The sequence below is a fragment of the Macaca mulatta genome, chromosome 19, assembly GCF_049350105.2.
Source record: "Macaca mulatta isolate MMU2019108-1 chromosome 19, T2T-MMU8v2.0, whole genome shotgun sequence".
In the NCBI taxonomy this organism is placed as follows: Eukaryota; Metazoa; Chordata; class Mammalia; order Primates; family Cercopithecidae; genus Macaca; species Macaca mulatta.
The window spans coordinates 9,533,099-9,544,281 of NC_133424.1; the positions used below are offsets into that span (position 1 = coordinate 9,533,099).

Below are 11,183 nucleotides of genomic sequence, written 5' to 3' on the forward strand. Positions count from 1 at the left end.
AGTCGTGTGGCCTGAGAGCTGACTGCTCAGAGTTACTCTGGCCTGTCCTTTCTTTATGTGACTACCAGCGCACACTCACTTCTCTTCCTTGGGCATTGCCGATTCTGGTGTGGCTCTTGGGGACCCCTGGGCTGTGTTCCTCTTCCTTTCCAGCCTAGCTGTGGTCATCTCAGGACTTGCCTACCACTTCTGTCTTCTCTCCTAGAGCCAAGGTGGTACTTTCTAGATGCTGGCCTCAGAGCTCTGCGATGTGCTGTACACCTCTACACAGATGTTCATCAATTCCTGGGCTCTGGTCAACATCCCTTGAAGTTGGAATGGTTGTTGGGACACCCTCTGATGCCCCCCACCAAGACAGGGCCAGGAAGGTGGCAGGGGAATTCTGTGGCTAGTGGGGGACCCCGAGTGAGGGCTTGTCTGGGGCTCAGGTGAGCTGTCTGGGCAGTGGAAGACCCAGGCACAGCCCTTTGTGGGGAGAGAGGACCCACACTGTCATAGGTTCTACCCTTTGAGTAGTCCTTCCTCTGCTCATTCATTCATTTACCCACACTTCACTCAATTTTAATTTATTCAAATATCCATGCACTTATTAGTTCATTCCAAAAAAATTCATGCATTTATCAGTTCATTCAAAAAACTCCCTGCATGTATTAGTTCAGGCCAAAAAAATCCATGCATTTATTAGTTCATTCAAAAATATTCATGCATTTATTCGTTCATTCCAAAAATATTTATGCATTGAATAGTTTATTCCAAAAAATATTCATATATTTATTAGTTTATTCCGATAAATGCTCATGCAGGGCTTTCCTTCTTCATTCCTGATCCTGCACTGGAGGTGGAGGTGAATTGAGGAACATGTGAGCACTGTTTTCAGGAGTCTAAGATGCTTATACTTTCATAAGCACACCCCAGAGGCTTTTAAGCAGAGGATAAATGGAATTTTAAAAAGGCGCCTCTGGGCTCATGGTGGGTTTGCGGGGGACAAGGATGGAGGCTGGTGGGGGTCCAGGTGGGACAGAAAATGCTCGGGCTGGGACCAGGGCTGTCGGGAGTGGAGAGAGGGGTAGATGCAACAGTGGAGGATGCATTAGTGGGAGGTGGCATGAATGGGGCCAGGGGAGAAGGATTTGAGGGGTGTCAGTGGCAGCTTTGGGGCCAGGGTTGGTGGTGGTACTCACGATGCTGGGAGAAGAATGCTGCTTACTTTTGGAATCTCTGACTGTCCCTGGGCCAGCCACTTGACCCTTCCTGAGCCTCAGCTGCATGGTCTGTAAGTGGGGGTGATATGCTCCTGATAGGGGTATGGTAGCCCTAGGTGTCTGTAAGGGCTCAGGGAACTTGGACACCTGAGCAGGGTTATGTTATTAGCCTGGCTGCTGGGAACAAAGCTCGGAGACAGCTGCAGGAAATTGCAAACCCAGGGTGTCCCACCTGGCACTTGTGGACCAGAGTCCACCTAATTGCAGCTGCTTCCCCAGCCCATGTGATGTGGGCAGGTGTGGAGCTGCCTACCACTACAGCAAGTGGCAACAGGTGGAGAGATGGCCCAGATGTCTTTCGGCTTCAGAGTGGGTCCTGGGCTTGGGTGTTGGAGTCTCCCCAGTGACTAGGATTTCTCAGAGGAGTACCTGGGCATGGGCCCTGGAGTCCCTCCTGTGACTTGGGGTCCTGGGCATGAGTGCTGGAGACCTTCCAGTAACTAGGAGTTCTTGTTGACTTGGGCGACTGCAGAACCCCACAAGGCATTGATTGACTGATTGATTGAGACAGAGTCTTACTCTGTCGCCCAGGCTGGAGTGCAGTGGCGCGATCTCGGCTTACTGCAACTTCCGCCTCCTGGATTCAAGTGATTCTCCTGTTTCAGCCTCCTGAGTAGCTGGGACTACAGGCACATGCCACCATGCCTGGCTCATTTTTTGTATGTTTAGTAGAGACAGGATTTCACCGTGTTAGCCAGGATGGTCTCGCTCTCCTGACCTTGTGATCCGCCTGCCTTGGCCTCCCAAAGTGCAGGGATTACAGGCATGAGCCACCGTGCTTGGCCTTATTTTTTATTCTCCAAGCTCAACCAAGATTTCCAGACATAGCGGCCTCCTGAGCAGATGGGCAGGTCACATGGTGTGACAGAACAGACTCACACATTAGACAGATTTGAGTTTAAAACCTAGTCCTGCCACTGACTTACTGTGTGATGTGAGCAGATGAAAGAGCTTCTCTAGACATATTTTCTTCTTTATTATAATTTCACTCGACCTTTCCATGAGACTGGGAGATTTGTGAAGGCTGGGAGGCAGTTTGATTTTCTTCTTTTGTCTACCTTACAACCTGGCACAGTGAATGAATGAATAAATATGGACCTCAAATTGTTTGTGAAGTATAATAAGCATTTCTTGGGCAAATAAATTTGAAAGCCTCTAAGTCAAACAAAACTAAACTTTTTTTTTTTTTTGCAGGACTTCTCAGAGCCTTCAATGTACTTTGTGATTCTCCTAACCTACCTAAGGAATAAGGTATGCAATATTTCTCAAACATTTTTGCATTCTCTTTTTGAGGGCACGCCATCATTGGCACTGGGGTTCCTAGGAACATACTTTGGGAAATGTGCACTTAGGATCATTATCAGAGTTCCTAGGAATGTTGCTATTTGGCTGGTTGTATATTCCTTTATCCTCTGTCAAACATGACCTGAATTATGTCACATAACCATGTAGCCACAGAAGCTAAGGCCAAGGGCTGTTAATGAAGAATAAAAGACTAAATTAGAATGTTGGGGAAGAAGAATCTATACTCCCAATTTAGGAAAGTTATTACAATTTATCTGAAAACTCAACATTGAGTTTCTGCCGGAGCAAACAGAAAAATGTGGTGTGTTTTCATGGTTTCTTGGGTGGGAGTTCAGCAAGGGGGTTAAATGCTCTCCAGCTGTGAACAAGGTTGTTTTCATTCATGTGTTCATTCATGAATTCATTAATTCATTCAACAAGTGTTTATTTACCACCTACTATTTACAAGCACAAGGCGAGGTACCAGGGATACAACAGTAGACAAAAAAAGACATACACGTGCCCTTATGGAGATGACAGTCATCGGTTTTCAGAACAAAGATGATGATCGATTTTCAGCCCTCAGTGCCCCTTCTTTCCTGAAGTTTGTCCTGAATTTTTAGACAGAATCCTTCCACCTTGCTGTGGTTTTTCTCTGCACCTGTTTTGTATACGAATCACAGAAGGTGATGACATCCCCCAGGTGGTTGGAGTCTTTGTGTTAGAGTCTTCATGAAAACCAATGTGAGAAACTAGGCTGAGGCAAAGGAGCTATATAAGGAGTCCCATCCTTGCTATATCTCTGGGACACTGGGCATCTTTTCTGGGATCCACCCTAGGAGTTGGGAATCTAATACCTTTGACTTTTTTCTCTGCTCTCAATTACCAACACTCTAATTCTTCAACACTAGGCACATGGGAATTGCATTTTGTTTTCATACCTGGGCAACAAAGTGAGACCATGTCCCTACAGAAAATTTAAAAATAGCTGAGCATAATGGCATATACCTGTAGTCCCGGCTACTTGGGAAGCTGAGGCATGATGATTGCCTGAGCCCAACAGTTCAAGGCTGCAGTGAACTATGATCCCATCACTGCACTCCAGCTTGGGTGACAGAGTGAGACCTTGCCTCTAAAAGAATTGCTTTTTTGTTGGTTGGATGAATGAATGGACCTATGGATGAATATACAGATGAATGAATGGATTTGTAGAAGAGCGACTGACACACAGGAGGGATATTTGGATGAATGAAAGAATGGAGGAATAGACAGGTGGATGGTTGAGACCAATGAATGAATATATGGATGAAAAGATACCTAGTGAAGGCACAATATGATTTTAAAAAATGAATCTATCAGTGAATCAATGGACGTTTGGATGGATGGGTGGATGAGTAAGTGGTAGATGTGATGGAGAGTTGCACAATGAGATGGGGAGATGGGTTTGAGTGAATGGATGGTGAGTGAGTGAATGAATAGGTAAATGGATAGATGGTGAGTTGGGTAGAGGGATGGACAAATGGACAGTTGAGTGAATGGGTGAGTGATTGGATTATCCGATGAATGGGTGGGTAGTTGGATGGATGGATGGGCAGGTAAAAAATGCTGGCCACAAATTGAAGCGATCTTGGGGTATAATCTAGGCACAGTTTAGGTGAATAGCAGCTTATTTTTTGATCTCGACTTGGCTCTGTTTACCTCCATGGATACATAGTCTCTATTTCTAGGTTCAGTCATCCTTCTGTCTCCCTCTGGGTTTCCAAGAATCTTGCCTTGGAACTCCAGCTGAACTGAGCCCTGGGCTTGTCTACTGACCTTCTCAACGGTAAGGAGAAAACCCCGGAAGAGCATGTGTTCTTCTGAGGGTACAGGGTTGAACCAGCTCTTCATGATGACTGTGGTCTGCTCTTAAGCCTTTCTAGCGGTTTCTTGTTTTGTGGCCTCACCCAATCTTCCTTGGGCATCAAACCAATGCAGATCAAACCTTGGTCTCCAGCTCAGTTCCAACTCCACCTGTCCCTTCCGTGGGTGATGGTGGAGAAACAGGATAAATTAGAGAAAGGGGTCATCCAGGTCCACCTCCTGCCTTTACTCCAAGATCTCTTTCCTCTTTCCCAGGTTCTCCAAGCAGCCATGGATGTGGGTTTCTTGGGCCTGTCAGATGTGTCTCAGAGTCATAGCAAGACCTTGTGCAGGGCTCGGGGCAGGGGCCCCACCATACGTCGCCAGCGGGAGTTCATGCCAGAAGAGAAGAAGGACACAGTTTACTGGGAGAAGCGGAGAAAGAACAATGAGGCAGCCAAGAGATCCAGGGAAAAGCGACGTCTCAATGATGCAGCCATTGAGGGCAGGTTGGCTGCACTGATGGAGGAGAATGCCCTGCTCAGGGGTGAGCTGAAGGCGCTCAAGCTTCGCTTTGGCCTCCTGCCCCTGACTGGTGGGCCCCGGGCCTTGCCCCTGCAGGCCCTGCTATGGGAAGCCCCCTGGACTGGGGACCCCCGGCCTGGGGCTGAAGCACTGTCATCCTTGTCTGGCTCTCACAATTGCCTTTTAAGGCCATGTTCCCTGGATGCTGGGATTCCAGGATGTCGGGGCTGCCTGCTGGCCCCCAAATGGACTGGCTTGGCCACTTCTCCTAGGTCCCCCCAAGAGTCTGCACCTCCTACCCTCAACAGAATTGACATGGCCTTGCAGACTGGCCTCCCACCTGCCCTCTTCAGCTGTCACCTCTTGGATGGGCATGTAGGGTCCAGACCAGAGCTCAGACCCTGCTGGGGGCTGTGGTCACCAATGCCCTCTGGATGCCGGGCTTCAGGGCCATCAGATGTGTTGCTGACGTCCACTGCTGATCCCATGGGTCTGTCTCCTGGGGTGACTTGCCCTGTCCCAGGAAACAGTCATGAGGGTCTGGGTCAGCCCTCTCTGCCCCACAAACTGCGCATCAAATCCCGAGCCTCAGGCAGGGTACCTTGTGGCTGGGAGGGTGGTCAGGCCCCCCTCTGAGGGCTTCCTCTGGGAAGGGCTAGGCTTGCAAGGGAGTGTTTGGGGGCTGAATATAGGTTGGTCTGAGGGATGAGTAGCTTGGTCTTGATCAGCAATCTGGGAAGGCCTGTAGGAAGTAGGGGCACCCTGGCTTGGAGGGTCCACTTCACAGCTTCCATACCAGGCCTCCTAGGGGAGGAGAGTGGGAGCCCATCTTGGATTCTACTGTGGCTCTTGCCTTGCCCTAACATCTATGCTTTGGGTTGTCACTTTTCCCTTTCTTCCTCCTTTCCATTTATCCATTCTTCCCTGTATCCATCCATCCATTCATTCATTCATCCTCATTTATTCATCCATTCATTCATTCATCAATCCTCATCCATCCATCCATTAGTCCCTCCATCCTTATCCATCCATCCATCCATCCACCCATCTATTCATCCATCCATCAATCCATCCATCCATTCCTTCCATCTATCTATTCATTAGTTTATCCATCCTCACCCATCCATCCATTCATCTATCCATCCTTCCATCCATTCATCCACTTGTCCATCCATCCATCCATCCATCCATCCATCCATCCATTCATCTATCCATCCTCCATTTATCCATGCATCTATTCTCATTCATCCATGCATTGGTTCTTCCTTCTTCCTTCTTTCTATCTATCCATCCATCCTCACCCATCCCTCCATCCATCCATCTATCCATCCATCCATCCATCCATCCATCCATTCATTCATCCACCCATGCACCTGTCTATGCATGCATCATCCATCCATCCTCATCCACTCATCCACCTATCCTCACCTATCCATCCATCCACCCATTCTTTCTTGCTTCCATCCATTTTTCCATCCATCCACCTATCCATTCATCCATTCATACATCCATTTATTCTTCTATCTATCCATCCATCCATCCATCCATCCATCCATCCATCCATCCATCCTCATCCATTCCGATTCATCTATCCATCCTGTCTTCCTTCCTTGCATCCACTCATCCTCATCCATTCACCCATCCGTCTATCCATCCTCACCCATTCATCTACACATCCTTCCTTTCATCCATCCATCCATCTACTCACCCACCCATCCATCCTTTCATTCATTTATTCATTTAGTCACTCATTTATGTGCTAACTTGTTTATTCATTCATTCTCTTACTCATTAATTTACTTATAATTCACTTGTCCCCTCACCGACACACTCATGATCTTTGGACCTTCCTTTTATGCCCAGTTAGTGACAAGTGAGAAGACACTTTTCTGGCCTTGGGTTTCCTGTCCTGGGGTGGGGATGGGGGTTTGGGAAGAAACATACTGAAGACCAGACTGAAGGAGGAGGTAATATCTAAGGTGTCTGAATCCCCCTTCTTGGTGTCCCCTGGGGGGCTTGCTTACCACCCAGTTTGAGGGTCAGACATATTGGCTTCCTCTGTGTCTTGGATCAGGGCCTCGAGCTGCTGGAACAGAAGCAACTGTGTGGGGGTGTCAGTATCCTCTCTCTCCCTGGCTGCCCCCTGGCCCCTGAGAACCAGGTATATACACTCCCACCCAGGTGGAAGGGGTCATTCTGCAGGGAAGGTCTTCCAGGGACCTGGAGCCCAAGGATTTATCAAAACTCCCTCCTCAGTTTCTCACTCAGCCCCTCTTCCATTATTATTATTGTTATTACCTCAGGGATTTTGTTAGATTCTGGATGAAAATACTCAAACTCCAATCATGGGGAGAGCTCATGGGATGAGGCGCTCATCTGGACTGGTACTGTCACTGAGAACAAGATACCCCTGGCCAACTGGATCATTTGGACTCAGGTGCATTCCCTGCCCCCATCAGATGTGGGGGCTGGGCTAGTTCTTGGCTACTCCAAGCTTATCACAGCCACAAATGTGTGCAGGGTGAGGACATACAAAGTGCCTCTCTCTCATTAGTATAACAGGTGGGCAGTATCACCGAACAGGCCAAGAGCTCCCCTGTGACTGGGCCTCCCTAAGAACCTGCACATCACAGCTAGGCCCTCCTCTACCTGCTCAGCCTTTGGTTCTGGTCCAGGGCAGGGATTGGGCAAGACCAGCCCTCCTCCTTCCCTCCATGCCTGACCTTCCAGCAGCTGGCTTTGCTCATGTCACTGAGCCTCCCTTACACATCTATAAATGTTTACCTATAAATAAGCCCATTCCCCAGAAATATATTAAATAAGAGGCAGTAAATATATTGTCTGGCATAGGGGCTTCTCTGGAAACTGGACTGTTTTATCTTCATAAATAATGTGAATTCTGGCGGGCAAGGTGGCTCATGCCTGTAATCCCAGCATTTTGGGAGGTCAAGGCAGATGGATCACTTGAGGTCAGGAGTATGAGACCAGCCTGGGCAACACGACGAAACCCTGTCTCTAGTAAAAATACAAAAATTAGCCAGGCATGGTAGCGAGCGCCTGTAATCTCAGCTACTTGGGAGGCTGAGGCATGAAAATCACTTGAACCTGGGAAGTGGAGGCTGCAGTGAGCTGAGATCGCACCACTGCGGTCCAGCCTGGGCGACAGAGTGAAACTCCATCTCAAAAATAAAATAAAATAAAATAAAGAATGTAACTAATCCTGTTTCTCTTTTTGCTTTGTCCACCAAGGAGCTCAGGGCCGAACTTGTGGCTCAGTTATAACAGCATTTCCATTCATTCATTCATTCATTCATTTTTTACTCATTTGCTCATTTAGCAAATTTTCTTGATCATAAGCTTCTCATTGTTTCATTTTTTTCAAGGCATGTTTTGTTGTAAAAAGTCTGAAAATCATATGCAGCCAAGTTGGCAATCTTTTCTTTTGTGGTTTGTACATTTTTGTCATGTTTAAGACAACTTCCATGTCTCAAGGTCATAAAGATAGTCTCCTATCTTTATGTTCCAGGCACTGGGGAAAGAGAAGTGAACACAATAGATGTGATTCCTGCCTCTATGGTACTGATAACCCAGGGAGGGAGATAGATTAAGAAGTAAGAAAAGTATATAGTAGGACCAATGATGATAGATGTCATGGAGAAAAAAGAAAGGCTTGGGAAAGGTAGGTGTGGGTATATTGTAATAATTGAAATAGGGAGATTAGGATTGAAATAGGAGGATCTTAACCTTGCTGAGAAAGTGACATTTGAACAAAGACTTGAGAGAGATGAAGTGGGGAGTCATGCATGTATCAGAGGAAGAGCATTTCCTAGTCGGAAAAAACAGCCTGTGCAAAGGCCCTGAGGTGGGATCATGCCTAGTGTTTTGAGGAAGATTGAGGAGGCCCATGTGGCTAGAGTGGAGTGAGTAAGGAGGAGAGAGGGAGGAGGTGAGGGTGGGGAAGTGATGGAAGCAGGTTGTGGAGGGCTTTGTGGGCCAAGGTGAGGACTTTGGCTTCCTTTATGAGTGATATGGGCATGATGGGGACGTTTCCGAGTATATTTCTGTTGTAATTCTCCCCTTACGTCCATCCTGTGGTGTGTAAGGCTGAGTGAAAATAAACCCACCACATAAGTGTAGGAGAGCTGGCTCGTTGTCTGGGGTGGGGATAGGTGGCGACTGACCACAGTGTTGCTGTGACTCATGTCCCCCTAAACGGCCACATGCTCCCTGCCCTCAGAGCCAGGGTGCTCATCCCATCCCTGCTTCTAAATTTCTCTGACATATGAGGGGCAGGGCAGGTAAAGCTGCTCTATGAGGCGGAATCACGGAAGAAAAACACAGATGGTTCTTTTTTTTTCTTTATGAAGCTGTCTTCCACTAAATAATTATTTCTGACAAGTGTGGGAGAAAGGGGAATCAGATGCATGTGGGGGATGCTGGAAAGGCCAAAGGATGGCTGAGGTGGGAGGCAAGTCAGTGAGGAAGTGGCCAGGACTAGTCCTCGAGGCACTGTATGGTAGGTAAAGAGCCCAGGCAAATAGGAAGAGCTGGAGATCAGTTGGAGATGAACTGGTGAATCTGGGGAGGAAGGCCAGGGAGTGGAAAGGAAGTAAAGGCTTCAACTTGCCCTGCAAATACCATGACTCCTGAGGGTCTGTCACCTATGACAAGTGGACTCATTTCTTGACTGCCTAGTCTGGGCCAGTGGTTGTGGTGGTGACTTATCCTAGATTTGTTTGACCCTCTGAAAAAGGCTTCATTATTATGATCTCCATTAACAGATGGGGAAACTGTGACTCAGAGCAGTTATGTACCTTGCCTAATATTACTTAGTTGGTGACTGGGCTATTTTCCGCCTCATCACTGCACCAGGGTCATTGGCTAACTTTCTGTTCCTTGAGGTTCTTTCCTGCCTCAGGTCTTTGCATTTGCTGTTCCCTCTGCCTGGAATTTTTCCCTTAGTCTTTAAATGACTGTCTTTTTTCCATCTTCAGGTCTCAGTTCCAGTGCCACCTCCTCAGAAAGGTCCTCCCTGTACACTCAGTCTAAATAAGAACCCCAGTTACTTGTGTTGAGCACCTACACATAGTAGGTGTTCAATAAATACTTGTTGAACCAATCAATGAAGTGAATAGGATCAGATGAGCCTCTTAGTAAAAGCTTCCATTGTAGCTCTTACTTAATTCAAGAGTTAGATCCTGTGTCACCAGGTTTTATGATTTGGAGGGTGAGGATAGGGATTATTCTGTTGCATTCACCCAAAAAGCTTTTGTATTTTGGACAGAGCCTGTCAAGCAGGTGTGTAAGAAATACTGTTGAATTGAATCTGAGGTTTGATAAGGAAACAGGAGCCATGTTATGGGGCAGAGGGAGACAAAGGAGGGTGTCACATAGGTCTCTCCTTCATTCATTCACTCACTCATCCATCCACTTATTCACCCACTCACTCATTTATTCTTGCACTCATCCACTCGCTCATTGACTTACTCATCATTCATTGATTCACTCACTAATTTATTCATTCACCCACTCATCCATTCACCCACTCATCCATTCACCCCCTCATTCTTTCACTCACTCATCCATTCACCCACTCATCCATTCATCCACTCATCCATTCACCCACTCATTCTTTCACCCAGTCATCCATTCACCCACTAATCCATTCACCCACTCATCCATTCACTCACTCATCCATTCACCCACTCATCCATTCACCCACTCATTCTTTTACTCACCCATCCATTCACCCACCCACTCATCCATTCACCCACCCATCCATTCACCCACTCATCCATTCACCCCACTCATCCATTCACCCCACTCATCCATTCACCCACTCATCCATTCACCCCCTCATCCATTCACCCCACTCATGCATTCACCCACTCATTCTTTCACCCACTCATTCTTTCACTCACTCATCCATTCACCCACTCATTCATTCACTCACTCATTCATTCCCTATTCACTCACCCACTCATCCATTCACCCACTCATCCATTCACCCACTCATTCATTTGCTCACTCATCCATTCGCCCCCTCACTCATCCATTCACCCCCTCACTCATCCATTCACCCACTCATTCATTCACTCACTCATTCGCTCACCCACTAATTCACTCCCTCCCTCCCTCATTCATTCATTCATGCAGTCATTTATTCATTCATGCACTCCATTCTCTCACTCATTCATCCACTCACTCATTCATTCATTCATGCATCTACTCAGTAATTCATTCATTCATCCACTCACTAATTCATTCATC

At 47.2% G+C, this 11,183-nt stretch overlaps 1 protein-coding gene across 3 annotated transcripts in view; it reads left to right on the forward strand.

The window, feature by feature from the left end:
• NFILZ (NFIL3 like basic leucine zipper) overlaps positions 1-8,128 on the forward strand; it is a 40,736-nt gene extending 32,608 nt beyond the window's left edge. For 2 of the 3 annotated variants that reach the window (XR_013409689.1, XR_013409688.1), the window contains exons 2-4: positions 2,457-2,513; positions 4,274-4,371; positions 4,665-8,128. Coding sequence is in view for 1 of the 3 variants with exons in the window: in XM_077979878.1 (XP_077836004.1) it covers positions 4,680-5,549 (870 nt within the window). In the remaining 2 variants the exon portion in view is untranslated. Of the gene's footprint in view, positions 1-2,456; positions 2,514-4,271; positions 4,372-4,664 lie in introns of those variants that run through there. The other variant, XM_077979878.1, reaches the window with a different exon arrangement.
• Positions 8,129-11,183: the final 3,055 nt, after the last annotated feature.